The 15,017-nt window shown below is 39.4% G+C and overlaps 1 protein-coding gene across 1 annotated transcript in view; it reads right to left on the bottom strand.

The window, feature by feature from the left end:
* PKD1L3 (polycystin 1 like 3, transient receptor potential channel interacting) overlaps positions 1–15,017 on the bottom strand; it is a 66,052-nt gene that overhangs the window by 36,337 nt on the left and 14,698 nt on the right. Inside the window, 6 exon segments of the mRNA XM_072636497.1 lie at positions 4,150–4,340; positions 10,565–10,796; positions 11,329–11,457; positions 12,833–12,959; positions 13,052–13,179; positions 13,723–13,890. Coding sequence (XP_072492598.1) covers positions 4,150–4,340; positions 10,565–10,796; positions 11,329–11,457; positions 12,833–12,959; positions 13,052–13,179; positions 13,723–13,890 — 975 coding nt within the window.

Here is a 15,017-nt window from a genome sequence, read left to right as displayed (position 1 = left end):
GCATGGCATGCCCACATCAGAAAAGGTGCTGTGCTCTTTGAGCAAAGCAGAATTGAGACAGCGCAAAGTAAACGCAGGATGCACAAATTGGGGATATGCACCCCAAATATTTACACAAATTCTCTGTGCCCAACCTGTGGTAGAGCATTCTGAGCTCGTATTGGTCTGATCAGCCACGGTTGGACAAACTGAAATTTCATTTTACAATGGTGATGTCATTTTGGTCCTCTTCAAAAACAAAGGACACCAACCAACGATGTCTAGCCTTGAGAGAGTCGCCCATAGTTAAGTGACTTGCTCAGGATCCTAGAGTCAATATGTGTCAGAGGTTGGCCTTGAATTCAGGTCTTCTTGCCTTTGAGGACCACTCTCTATCCACTATGCCATGCTGCTTCTCACAAGTTAAGTAAGGAATTTAATGTTTGCCTCAGGAAGAGTTATTTGTTATTATTGACAATAATAATATCTGATGGTTATAGTTATGGCTTGCAAAGCACACTAAATCCCTTACTCCCTTGGGCAACTGGGGCTAAATGACCTCCTCAGGGTTACACAGCTAGTAAGTGTCTGAGGTCAGATTTGAACTCAGGTCTTCCTGAGTCCAGGCCCAGAGCTCTATCTACTGCACCACTTAGCTGCCCCTAATACTTGATCCTTGTAATGGGATCCTGGCACATGCAAAAAGGGCCTCAGATCCTACCTCCCTGGGGAGGATATTTTGGGAGACTGTCTTTAGGAGAATCTTTTTGGTATGTAAGAAAAATGCCTTAGAGAGAAAGGAGCAAGCTGGACATTCCATAGCTGGTTTCAAGAGACTAAGTGACACCTGTTGAAGAAGCTCTTTGGTTGATCCACTCAAACTGTTTCTTTGCCTTATTTGTTTCCATGGGATCTCCTGATGCTTTTGCTTGTATTGTCTGGGGAAGTGAGGGTAGGCTCTGACCTTGGGAGTTTTGAAAGGTCAAGAGAGCAACACGAGAAGCCCAAGTTCTGGGGCTATCTATCAAAACGCTGATGCCCCAAGGAGCAAGAAGCAATCAAGAGCAACCTTTGGCCCTCTAGCCCAGTGGAAGGATCCATCTGGAAGTTGTCCCTGAATTTGGACATGAGTTTTCTTGAACCAATGCCCTGTAGGAAATCAGCTAGCTAAGTTTTGAATCTCAGTCTTCCTCCTTTCTCTCCATTTCCCCCCAGAGACTGAGGTGTTATGTATGTATGGGAGGAGAATTATGACCCTGAGGTATTGGGAAAAATGTGTGTGTGTTTGCTCATACTATATATTTTTTTAAAGTAAATTATTCTTGCTGCTCTTAAGCCATTTCAGTTGTGTCTGACTCTTTATGGCCCGATTTGGGGTTTTCTTGGCAAAGATATTGGAGTGGTTTGCCATTTCTTTCTCGAGTTCATTTTACAGATGAGGCAAACATAGTTTAGTGACTTGCCCAAGGTTACAGCTAGGAAGTGTCTGAAGCCAGATTTGAACTCATAAAGAAGTCTTCTTGACTCTAGACCCAGCACTGTATCTACTATGCCACCCCTTTGTAAAAGCTAATTCAATGTCAAATGGTTAAATGAGACTGGGGGTATTATTCATTATCCTCCCTCTAAAATAGAGGAAACAGCCAGTAGGGGTTGAAGCCAGTGGCAGTAGAGAAGAAACACCCACAAAACCTACAAGGGGCAGTGAGCCCTGAGAGACTCAACCATGTCACATGCCATTTGATCCTTATGCTAATGGTGTGAGGTTTGCAGATGAAGAAATGGAGGCTTACAGAATTTCAGTAGCTTAAGTAATTAAATGTGGTACAGTGGAAAGGACACTGGATTAGAATGAGGACTAGTGTTCACCTTCAACTTTTCCGTTTACTACCTGCAGTTGAAAGCACAATGGGTAGAACATTGGACCTGGTGACTGGAAGACTTGGGTTCAATCTGGCCTCAGACACTTACTAGCTACCTGACCCTGGGCAAGTCACTTCATCTTTGCTTCAGTTTCCTCATCTGCAAAATGGATCAAATTCTGGATCAAATCCCAGGATCAAATTCTATAAAATTTATAAAGCATTTTGTTAACTCTAAAGCATCATGTAAACACTAGCTATTATTATTTTTATTAATTTCAATATGATCTTAACCCAGACGGGCTTTAGTTTCTTCTGAAAAATGAGAGGTTTGGACTAAATAGCCCCTTGATCCTCTTCCAGCTCTGATTCCAAGATCGTATGATCCTAAGAGTTTGATGTGGGATTTGGGCCCCACTTAGGCTAAGTTTTAAGTTTAAATCTTCCCCTTTTCCCTCCAGAGACCGAGGTGGTATTGGGGGAATTACACATTTGTTTGTACATTTGTTCTTATATATCTTGCAGTAAATATGCCTTTGTCAAAGCCAGAGTTTCCTGACTCTCAGTCCAGCACATCCTCCACTAGGCCTCACATGACCCATCTCTCTTGAATGCTTCGTGAATTGGATTTACCATTTATGGCCACTTCAACCACGAGAGCTGGAGTGCTCATGAGCCTCCTTTAAATCTGCTCTTTTTCTTACTCTCCAATAATGACCTTTTAGGCAGCAACACAAGATTGGACTAGATAATTTTTAATGTCCTTTCCAGTTGTAAAATTTGATTATTCTATGTAGAATTTATCTACATTATTAATATCTGTCTAGTATTCTTCAGTTAAAGGAGAAAAAGTGCGGTCATTACGACTTAGACTTACTTTCTCTGACAATGACATGCATTTAAATTTCTGATAGCCCCCATAGAGAAAAATTCTGCAAATCTTCTGTTCACCCCAAATGTTCTCCTCCTTCTGTGTTTTAGGAGTTCCTTTTTAATGGAACCCTTAGAACTGTAAGCAATGTTTCACTGGGCATCTTGTATGCAATCCTCCTTGACAGATTAGTCTGGTGTTGGGAGGTGAGGAATCCATATCACTTAGTAATGATGACTGTAAGCTAAGATGGAACTCATGTCCTACGTAGCCTTCGTCCCATCACATTCACAGCTGCAGGCCTGGCTGCTTGGTGCAGGTGGAGGTTAAATGACTCGTCAGGAAGTAAGTGTCAGAGGCAGGATCTGAACAGAGGTCTTTGCCTATTCTCCTTTTATTCCTTTCTATTGATCCTAAGAACAAATATTTCCTTTTTATTTCATTTTCTAATTGATATTTTAGTGGAAATCTTATAATGTATGAACTGTATAAATTTTATAACATAAAATGTGTAGATTTTAAAATGTGTAATATACATAGTGCAAATTTTGTAAAAAATTGGAATGACAGTATATATATTATATATATATATACACACATATATGTATATATATATACGCATATATATGTACATATATGACTTACCAATAAGTAAATGTATATGTGTTAGGGGTCACTGCCCAAAATGTTACGCTGATGAGGTGTGCCATCGAAAGAATTTAGAAGCCACTGTGCCATGCCTTGTATAACCCTTTCTGTATAATTTAGAGAGGATCTCCCCTAATCATAGAATCAGGCCATATATTTATTATAAGGTATAGTGTTCTTTTTGGAAGGCAGTGAAACAAGAGGGTCAGTTTATCTAGCAAGGGGAGCTGAATCTTTATTTTTTTTCCACTCAAGTCCTCTCCCTAACTTTATTTAGCAGAGATACTTTTTGCTTTCACTTTACCCAAAATGTAGTAGGAGGAGTAGCAGCTATCACTTATATAGCACTTTACATGTCTTAGCTCATTTAATTCACATTTTTCAAATTGGAATGACCCTTGTTCCCAGGGGGTAGCGTAGAGATTTATACATTTTCCAGGTCCATCTAATATTGGTCCTAGCCTTCCTCATGTAAATGGTGTTCTTCCTGCTGGGGTTACACTGAGCATTATCCGGAATGATCAGTTGCCTTCAGCATTTCTCAAATGTGACTATTAAAAAGGCAAGAAGAAAACAGAGAATAGCTCCCCCAAAATAGCTACTTCCTAATTTCCTTCCAATCCCCCCAAGCTAGTCTGAATCCTCTCTGTTCAGGACCCTCCAAGTTTCCTTCAGTGCTCCAGTCTAGCCCCTGGGTTTTTCTTTCTGCATAATGAGATGTCAGCGGTATTGGGTTTATAAGTAGTTGAGATCCCCCAAAGACTGGAATAAATCTCTCTTTCTTATTCGACAGCCATTACTCTTCCATGTTTTGTTGCGATGGTCCCAGAAATAACACTGAGTGGCAGCCGTGGTGACGGAGAATCTCTGCGATGTCCGATTTGGTGCCTTCTTGCTTTCATTCACCACAGCTGTTATGTAGTAGGTACCTGCTCCATGTTGCAGACTTTCTGGAGAAAGCACCCATGAATACTTCTCATCTTAGAACAGAGAACAGGATTCGGTTACCTCTTCAGAAACAAATCGTAAGCACGCTAGCCACAGGAACACAAAACAAATTAATGTTAGGATCAGTACAAGATGCTGGGTCCCACCAAATACCAGACAAATGAACTGGACTGGAGATGTTACTTAAGAATCATACTTTTAGCAGTGGAAAGCATCTTAAGGGCCCTCACATTTTACAGACAAGGAAACTGGCACAGCCCAAAGTTGGGACTCAAAAGCAAGCCATTTAACTCCAAATGCAGGACTCTGACGACCATCCTATAACTCCACTTCGCTCTCCTTTATGTTCTTTGTTTGGAGACTAAGTCTCTCTATTTTGTCCAGGCTGGAAGTACAGCAACTACTCACAGGAGAGAAGGATAAATATAAAATATTAGATTTGGGTTCAAAACATCAACTCCATAAGTATAAGATAAGGGAGGTAAAAGAATGGAGTTGGAAGGCAGTGTTGCTCAAGATGAGTCAAACTGGGGGAATTCTAGGAAGATGACAGAGGGGGAATCTGGGACCATTCTTCTTGCCCCAGATAATACAGGCAAAAAGATGCAGAAAATTCAGCAACTGCAGGAAAGGAAATGTGAAAGACCCTCCACATGGTAAGTCTTACAGAAAAAAAAAATTACTGAAAACAAGCTCATCAGCCTGTTCCTGGATCATCTGTGGTATTCCCACCCCTGGTCTCCCCTGCTTACACAGCCTGGGGTAACCCTGAAAACCCTCATGGCTGCTGTAAGTGTTGGCACTAACTTTTGGAAGTAACACCTTGGCAATGTCCTAAGGGGAGACCCTGTTCTCAGAGCGAATTTCAGTTCATGAATCAAACCAGCTCTAAGACTTGAAAAAAAAAAAAAAAAAGGGAAGGAGTCCAGTATGGAAGATAGCCAAGGGGCAAGAATGTGGAAGAATGTCAAAGAATTCAGTGAGAGGGTTGGAGCCCAGAAGATTGGAAATGATAAAGATAAAATAGGCCCAAACTATGGTGGCTTCCCAGAGTCTCTTTGCAGCCATGTCCCAAGTGGTCATCCTCACTCTTTAAGGGACAAAGACGTCACCCAATCTTAGTGGTCTGAGAGAAAAGAGACTAGGCCTCCAAGACTGGAGGTGGGGGACAACATCACTGAGCTTTTGGAAGGGAAAGGATTGAGGAAAAGCACATTTTCAGCCATGATACCATAGAAAATCAGCTAAACGAAAAGGAAAAAACTGAGGAGGAAAAATGAACAAAAATGAAAAAAATAAAGAGCCTTCTCAATGGACAAGTTCTTTGCAGCAAAGAGAATTGCATAAAAATTCCCTTAGGAAGATAATCAATCAATAAACACTTATCTAAAGCCTGTAATGTGACAGGCACTGACTGTGCTAAGGGGTAGGGATCCAAAATGAGGCAAAAAACAGTCCCTGTCACCAAGGATCTTACAATCCAATGGGGGAGACTCCATGCAAATAAATATATACAAAGAAAGCTACATACAGGATAAATGGGAAATAATGAAGAGAAGGAAGGTACTCGAATTAAGAGAAGTTTGGGAAGGCTTCCTATAGAAGGTGGGATTTTAGTTGGGACTTAAAAGAAGCCAGAGAAGTAAGGAGATGGAGGGAGAGAGAGCATTCCAGGCATGGGGGCAGCCAGAGAAAATGGTGGGAATTGATGGAGTGTCTTAGTGGTTGAACAGCCTGGAGGCCAGTGTCATTGGGTCAAATAGGACATGTGGGGAGTAAAGTGTAAGAAAACTGGAAAAGTTGAAGGAGGCTAGGTTATGAAGGGCTTTGATAACAGAATAAACTCTCTAAGGATCTCTGAAATTATAATGGACAAACTAAAAATCTCCAAAATGACTCAGAAGAACAATCAGAATTAAGTGAAAATGTCAAAGAAATAGAAATAAGCTTTTACAGAAAAAATCAGTAAATCTAATCTGAGATGCAGTGATGATGTTTCAAGCAAAAATTATGTCCTCAGTGAATTCTCTATCACTGATTCTGCTGGGGCTTAGAAGATAAATTAACTTAACTTTCCTCTCCCTGGAGATGGTTAAATGCATTGTGAGTCATTTACTCACTTTAAACCCAGTTAGTTCCCTCTGGGCTTGAGAAGCATTACTTTGTTCTAAATGTCTCTTGTTAAGCTCCCAAATGTGATAGACCGTTGGTTAACAGAAATCCAGAGCTATGCATTGTATCCTCCTTAAAGTTTACAGTTAGAGAGTGGTCGAGAGAACAGAGCATTCCCTGTGTGGAATCAAAAGACTACCTAAAAGGAGAAAAAGCAGAAGCTTTTTTGATTAGGGGCTCAGGGAATCATAGTGTAGAGGAATTAGGGCAAAGTAGAGGTTTGAAATTGAATTGTTGCAAACCTGACAATGAATTTGGAATCCAGATACCCCTAAAAACCACAAGCTGGGAAGCACCCTATTGCTCTGAAGGGAGCAAGGTACAGGCACTTTGCCACTTTCCTTTTTTTGCCCCACGGTAGTGACTATTCTGTGTACAGTAGAATTTTGAAAAGAAAGCTACATTTCACAAAAAGAACAGATAATGAGTTGCTTATGAAACTCTTGACTCAAAGGGCCAGCTGTATGGGACTCTCCTTATTGGTAGAGATTTACTATGGGGATGCAGGCAGGGGGAGCAGGGAGCTGATGGGATTGGGAAAGAATAGAGGCCCTTGGCTCTTCTGCATTCCATTTTTGAGACAGAAAATGCATAATTCCAACCTCTTTTCAGGTCCACAAAAACTTTCAAAGACTTTGGGAAGAAGATGACATGTAGAGAAGCAGGGAGTCTCTATCAAGATGATGGGGATACTAGAGACTTCAGGAAATTTCCCTTTGAATGGGATCTGGGACTGAGTTATCTCACTCCCAGAGGGATAGCTGATTCAATCTGTATTGTCTGGCATATATTTTCATATGTATTCTTTCTCTGGTTACTTTTTTGCTATTGATTTGCTATTTGCTATGTGTATTCATTGTGGAATTGACATTTGGTGAAAAGAAAATCAAGCTTTGTATAGAGAGCTTGAGGTTCTCCTTCCCTGTTAAGGGACAGTGATCAGGAGCTGTAGCTTGAACCTAAATATTATTTCTCCTAGACTAATAATATTTAAGGGAGTAGATAACTCTAGCCTGATCTTCCCTCTATCTGTGGAGAGCAGAGTGGCCAGCCTCTGGCTCCAACCTTCCTGGCAGGAATCAAAATCTCCCTGGAAAAGAATGAGGGGAGGATATGCTAAAGATGCCTATTTCTGCTTCCCTTTGAGCTGTATCTAGACAGACCTATGTGGACATACCTAACTTGCACAGAAAAAAACAAAACAGCTATCAAGATACTATTAGGAGACATCCTATTTTCCAGAGTTAAGGCCCACAGATTTGAGGCTAGGATGGTCCTGTTGACACAGCCAACATCATTCCACCATACACTTGGAAAGAGAAAATCATTGACTGGAGGGAGAGACCAGGGAAACTCTAATCACAGCAAGGACCTGCCTCTTCCAACTCAGAAGATGATTGACAGCTCAGCCTGTCTGGGTTTATTATTATTATTATTATTACCCCCATGCTACCTGCTACTTACTTTAAATACAGAAAACAAAAACCTTATTATCTGAGACATTCAAAGAAAGCAAAAAAAGGTCTAATATAAATAGTTAAGAGGTAAGTAGGTGGCAGAAGAGACGTAGTATTTCAGGGGAAAAAACCTCATTCCTTAAAGTGACTCAGGATTCTAAGATAATACAGAACCATAGCTTTTGATGCGGAAAGTATGGATTAGGATGGAGAGGCTCAGATAAGGACCGCTCAGATCTCAAGATGGGAGGTGGGAAGCTTTTAATTTCCCCCATCCAATGAGAGACTATTTGTAAGGCGCTTAGCCCAATGAGTGGTTTGCTTAGCAAATGTTGGTTTCATCCTATTCCTTCTTCAGCTTGTGGTTGGTAAGAACAGAACACTGAGAGGGAGGAGCAGGGCTGTGTGCAATTAGCAGAAAAGGAATGAGATGGCCACACTGCTAAGCAGCTTTACAGAGTTGGGGAAGATGAGCCAAGTTTTATAATGAACTCTGATGGAGTAGGGTCTAGACATTTCCAAAGACCATTTCCTACAAAAAGATAAAGTTGTGTGTTTTGCTACTAATTTCCACTAGGGGGAGAAAGCAGTTGAGAACCCAGGGTGGGGTAAGGCTTGGAGAGTTTTGAAGGAGGAGGTTCAAAGGGAGTCTACCAGGATATCAAAAGGAACGACATAAAGGGAGAGGTTCAGGTCCTCAGACTAGCTTTACACGATACTTCTCATTATACCTTGCTGTTTCCATTGACAGCTAATGTTCTTGGGAATATTTTCTGGAGTATATTAAAGGGGGAATAATAAAGACGGATATAGGATGGAAATAATATTTATTGGAGAGAAAGATCACAAATTAATGTCAATGGAATACAATAAATGGAAAGTGTGCAGGTGTAGGAGGAGCAGGGATGACTAGGTGCTACATTCTTATATGAACTTCAAAAGAAAAGAGATAAAGAGACGTGTTGGATCTGTGATTTCACTGGTGTAAAATCCCAAATGAAGAAAATCCGTCCACAGTGCAGGTTGGTACCATCTCTCCAACCTATAATTTTTGAGAGTTGCCCAGAGCACTAAGAGTCTTGTCCATAGTCACAAAGCCAGTATATGTCAGAGGAGCGACTGGTACCCACGTCTTCCTAGTTTCTAAGATTGGTGGAAATTGAGTATTTACAAAAAAAAAATCCAAACCGACAAAATAAGAAATAGAAACATTAAATAACTCAATTTCTGAAAAAGAAATTGAGCAAGCAACAAACAAATTAAAAAGGAGATTAAAAACCCTGGACTAGATGAATTTATACATGATTTATGTTACATGTTTAAGAAATAATTAATAATGATGAAACAAAAAAAACCCCCTAAAAATGGAGACTATCAATGTCCTCTTACGAAAAAAATAACAGTCCTCACATGCAAACTAGGGAGAGACAAGACAGGGAAAGAGAAATATAGATCAATGAGTGGCATAGTCAGTAGAGCACGGGGCCTGAAGTCAAGAAAAAGAGTTCAGATCTGGCTTTGGACATTTACTAGCTGTGTGACCCTAGACAATTCAGTTAATCTCAATTTCCTCATCTAATAAATAGGGATATTAATAGCATCTACCTCCCAAGGTGGTGGTGAGGATCAAAATGAGAGAATAATTGTGGCACAGAATATACACTATATAGATGTCAGTTATTATTCTTAATGAATATTAATGTAGTAAATAAATCCTTGACAGGAGACTATATCAATACATTCAGAAAATAATTCCTGTGTGAAAGTTGGATTCATATTGGGAATGGTACAACATTAGGGAAATAATTGGTAGGATAATATAAACAAAAAAATTAACAAAACACATACTTATTTCAAAAGATACAGAAAAAGTCTTTGACAGGATGCAACACTCATTTATAATAAAACCCTAAAAAGCATACTCATGTGGAAGAGCTCTTCTCCACTATTTTCAAAAGCATATATGTAAAACCAAGAGCTAACATTGTTTGCAATAAACACTTTTTTTCCCTCAATGCATATGTGTGAAGCAAAGAGGTCTTTCCTCTCTATTATTATTTGACATAATGAAATGTTTGTTATAGTAATATGACAGAATAAGATGAAAAGTATAAAACACAGGCAAAGAGAAATTGTCTACATATGCAGATGATATGGTGGTTAACTTGGAAAACCCTTATGAATCAGCAAAGAAATTAAATGAGATGATTAACAGCTTCACAATGGTAACAGAATGCAACAAAAATCTACAAAAATCATTAATGTTTTTATAAGTATTAGCAAAAAACAGGGAGAAAATATTATAAGAGAAATTCTATTGAATTAACTAGAAATGCATAAACACCTAGGTGTTTTATCTCCCACACACACAAAAAACCAACATGCAAGATTTATTTAAATACAACTACAAAGCTTTTTTGTTTTTTTTAAAAAGACTTTAATTAGAGACTTTAATTATTGGAGACATAATCACACTAATGGCTAGGCTATTCCATATAATAAAAATGATAATACTACCAAAATTAATTTATGGATTTAGTGACATACTAATCAGTTTAATAGATGGCCTCTGAAGTTCCTTCCAATTCTGCAACTCTTGAACTATAATATAATTGATGGAATTTTACCTTTCTCCCATATCTGTTCCTTTGGGAGGGTGATGTTGAGATGAAAATGAGTAACATTAGGTTGATACTGGAAGCCAAGGTAGAGTGTGATGGAAAGAGAATTTTCCGGCTCTACCCAGACTATCAGAGATTCCTTTAGGGAAGTGATGTTTATTGTGATCACAAAGCAGTCTGTACTCATGTTAAAGCTGGTGGGATAGGTTTCTATGCTTCCATTTCTCCAGAGTATTATCTAGAATAAGAAAAGATTCATTGTCCTCAGGACTTGAGGTTCCTCATAAATGAGGAGTCATTTTCAATTGTGTTTATAAAGGCAACAAAGAACCTTTGCTTCACTTCCCACTTCAATATTTATCAGACATAAATGTTAGAAGACCCAGAATATATTTACACCTAAGGAGTGAGTGTCTCATTATCCAATAAAACATCCCAGAACAAGAGTTATTGTATTGCTTGTCCATATAGGTCCATTTAGGTACTCATACAAGTACCATAAGCCATGAATTAAAACAAAAGTAAAAGCAAAAACCAACATGATTTCACAGCAAGGAATAGGATGAGATCTAAAATTATGATGGACTTTGAGTCTTAAGGTTTTCTCCCCCAGGTCTAAGGTACTACATCTTTTTGTTAGAGACTCCATAGTAAGAATGTAAGCAACAAAAAAAGTTAACTGCCATTCAATTAAAACAATTTCTTTTCTCAGTGGCTAAGTCCTTTCATTCTCTTCTATTATTGCTTGGGCTCTGACACTCAAAATGTACCTCTGCCTCTTCCAACAGGTCTTGGATTCGAAGAGATTTATGGTTAGATGTGAGTAATACGTTTCCAATACTTCCAACAATATCCCGCTCATCAAAATGCTTGAAGGGATTAAAAGCCAGCCCAGTAACCTAAAAACAAAGAGAAGACCACAGTTATAGCCTCAGCAGAGAGTATACAGTGACAGATATCAGGCATCAGAAGTTAGGGTAAATGTTGAGGGGATTTATAGTAATATCTTCTGAAATTAAATACAAACATCTCTCTCATTGTCACACAAAGGAATGAAAATGAAAATTAATAAAATATGAGTCACAGTGCTTTGACTCCCATGATCTTGCCCTTATATCTTACCATGTGCCTGGAGACTTGCCTTTTTGCTGAGTGTAAAACACTATTGCTCTCTAGGTTAAGGGCAAGTAATGTATCTAAAGTTAATTAGGAGACCACAGAAATACATGCTATCTATTGATAGGATGATGTGCTGCGTCAACCATTATTCAGATATTTCTCAACTTTTGTACAGTTAAATTAGAAGGGGCAGAGACAAAACTAGGTATCCTTGTTTCTAGGGTAAATGCAGTTGAGAAGGGCAATGGCCCTGGACCTCTGATTCCACTAAGTTTTAAGAGCTAAGCTTAGAATCTGGAAGGCAGAAAGTGTGGTGGTAGAAGACAGGCTTGGAAGAGCAGTAGAACTTCCAGGGAACCTTGAGGGTGGTGGCCTCAGAGCTGGGTCAGCTCGAAGGAAGAGGAAATCAAGCTGAGAACATCACAAGCATGGTCTTAGATGTTGGCATCCTGGGACATAATCTCAATCATCCTCACTTAGTTATGGCTCTGAATAGAGGTTATGTTTGTTGCATAGTCATTTTTCAGTCATATCCGACTCTTCCGTGACCCTATTTGGGATGTTCTTGGAAAAGATAGTGATTTGCCATTTCCTTCTCCAACTCATTTGACATATGAACAAATAGGGTTCAAGGACTTACCCGGGGTCACACATCTAGGAAAAGCCAGATTTGAACTGAGGAAAATGAGTAGGTTTTAGAGGGAAACCTGTTAAAATCGTTTAAATCATGACACAGAATACAGATAGATACAGGAATGTGACATGATTTTACTGATACAGGGAATTCCTAGATGAGGCAACTCATTCTACCAATGCATGTTGGAGAACACTGAGAGGTCAAGAGCCTTGTCCCAAAGTCACACAGCCAATGTATCTGAGGTAGGATTTGAACTCAAGTCTTCATGATTCTGAGGTGGGCTCACCATCCATTCCTTGTTGCCAGGTCGTTTCTCACTGAGCATAGGCCTTCAGTTCAGTTCAGAAGCTTGTAGCATAAGCATCTCTGCTCCTATACATTTCCACAGGGTTTGTGTTTATAACATCACTTACTGCTCTGGCCAGCTTACATTCATAATAATAATTTCACGTTTACATAGTACTTTTCCCTTGGCCATTAGAACAGACAGTTCTGTTCAGGAACAACTTCACACTCACCTGAATGTTTACATTTTGGTGTTTACTCAGGAGATTGTGAAATGCAGAGGCTGATGGGAGGCCTAAACGCAAAGGTGCTGGGTAACCAAGAGTATAAGAACTTGAAGACAAAGTTGATATATTTTGGCTAAGGAGAAGAAAAGAAAGATGGAATAATTTTTTTTTCTTATGAAAGGCAGGATTCTAAAGGGAGTTCCCTCTTCCTCCCTTCTAGATTACCTTCTTAGCATCAGAGTGGCAAGAGAAGAGGTCACTATCATTGAAGATTCAGAAGGTTGGCTGGCCAGAAGTAGGGCCTCCTGTATGTTCCCCAGGGCTATCAAAGAAGTCTCTAATGTGTCTTCCATCTACGTTTGAAGGGAAATACCATCTGCCTTGTGTCCCAACCTCCTCCCTACCTTACCCCCAACAGCGCATGACTGAAGTAACAGTATAGATCTGAAGGGAAAACCAAGTCTCAAGCAAAGATAACCAGAAAGGTACATTTTGGTCATGAGACCCCATAGAAGAGATCCTCCAGACTGACTAAAGATAGATCAACCATTACCAAGTCAGATAGATAATCAAGGAAATGCCTCTTTGACCTAGAGGCAAGGCTGAACCTAGAAATATCATGAGGGAGAATATTTAATTTTCTAAGAAAAAAGATGTTTATTTGTTTTCTAAACTGCTTACTTTCTGGGTATGAGATTTCAGTGGTATTAAGAAGAACAGCATTGATGAATGGTTGGGGTGTAGGACTTTGGATGATTTCAGTGTGTAGTTTCTATAACACTGATTCCCATGGCAGAATTGTTCTAAAACTCCAAAAGGAAAACATGTGACTCCAGGACCTCTAGACAGTGAAAAGAATTGACATTCAGACCCAGTAGCTAAAGATTTGCTCCCACCTGCATCGAATCCTGCTGGGCCCCAACCCTACTCATTCCAACACTTTCCATGTCATAGTTGAAGGAGTCAAAGGAGCAGAGAGCTATGGGAGCTTTGCGACTGAAAGGATTCCCACTCGGAGACTGGACCTTTAGCAACTGCTCGCTTGGGTAGAGAAGGGAATTGATCTGGAAATATTAAAAAAAACAAACAAATAAGTAAACACATACATACCATCCCTCAACTTTTTTATAACTGGCTTGTGTGTATTCAGTGTTTTTCCTCAGGGGCATTACAAGACACTTTAGAAATTCCATACAGATTTTTTAGGACTAAAATCCCTTGATATTCTAATGGACATAATGTTATAATTTGACAGGAACATAAAAATTCTCTTTTATGTTCTTTAATAGGGAAGAGTTCTCATGGTATTTTGTTCAAAAGCACTGGGTCAACCTTTGAGGGCCAGGAGGATAGAATGTTGAATGTAACAGGAAGAAAGGAATCCAAAACAAATTGTCACTGCTGATTAAGCTGGCAGAGGAAATGAATGAATAGTCCTGAAAATGAGTGGGCTCCATGCATGTTTGTTTTGTTTTTGACAGGGAAAGGAGAAGGAGAAAATGGATGTTTGTTGACTGAAAAAAAATTTAATTTTAAAAAAAGAAATGACTGGCTAAAAAATAGGCTCATAGGCTAAAAGAAATCATGAGAGGCTTAAATAAGATTAGGTAGTAGACTAAAAGAAATGGAATACACTCACTTTTCTCCTTATTCTTTTTTTTTAAATAGGGCTCTCCTGCAGAAGAGTTGATTTAAAATCAAATAGACAAATATTTGTCAAGCGCCTATAATTTGTGAAGCACTAATAATACCAACATTTGTATAGTGCCTAATATTTGCCAGGCTCTTTACAAATAGCATTACATTTTATCCTCACAACGATCCTGGGAAGTAGGTGCTATTAGTATCCCCATTTTACAGATGAGGAAACAGGCTAAGTGATTTATGCACTGCTAACAAGTGTCTGAGCCTGGATTTTTACTCAGGTCACCCTAACTCTAGACCTGGTATTCTATCCACTGCAGCGCCATCTAGCTGGCCACTATGGTGCTTTTGTCTCGTACTCTGTCTAGAGTTGGCCAGGTGTAGCAGATAGAGAGGCCTTCTTAAAACAGAAAGATCTAGGTTTAGACCTCATCTCTGTTACATATTGGTCCTGGGTAAATCATTTACCTCCCTAAGCAACTATTCCTTCCTTCCTCCCTCCCTCCCTCCCTTCCTTCCTTCCTTCCTTCCTTCCTTCCTTCCTTCC

The sequence above is a fragment of the Notamacropus eugenii genome, chromosome 1, assembly GCF_028372415.1.
Source record: "Notamacropus eugenii isolate mMacEug1 chromosome 1, mMacEug1.pri_v2, whole genome shotgun sequence".
In the NCBI taxonomy this organism is placed as follows: domain Eukaryota; kingdom Metazoa; phylum Chordata; class Mammalia; order Diprotodontia; family Macropodidae; genus Notamacropus; species Notamacropus eugenii.
This window is presented reverse-complemented; position numbering and strand designations above follow the sequence as displayed.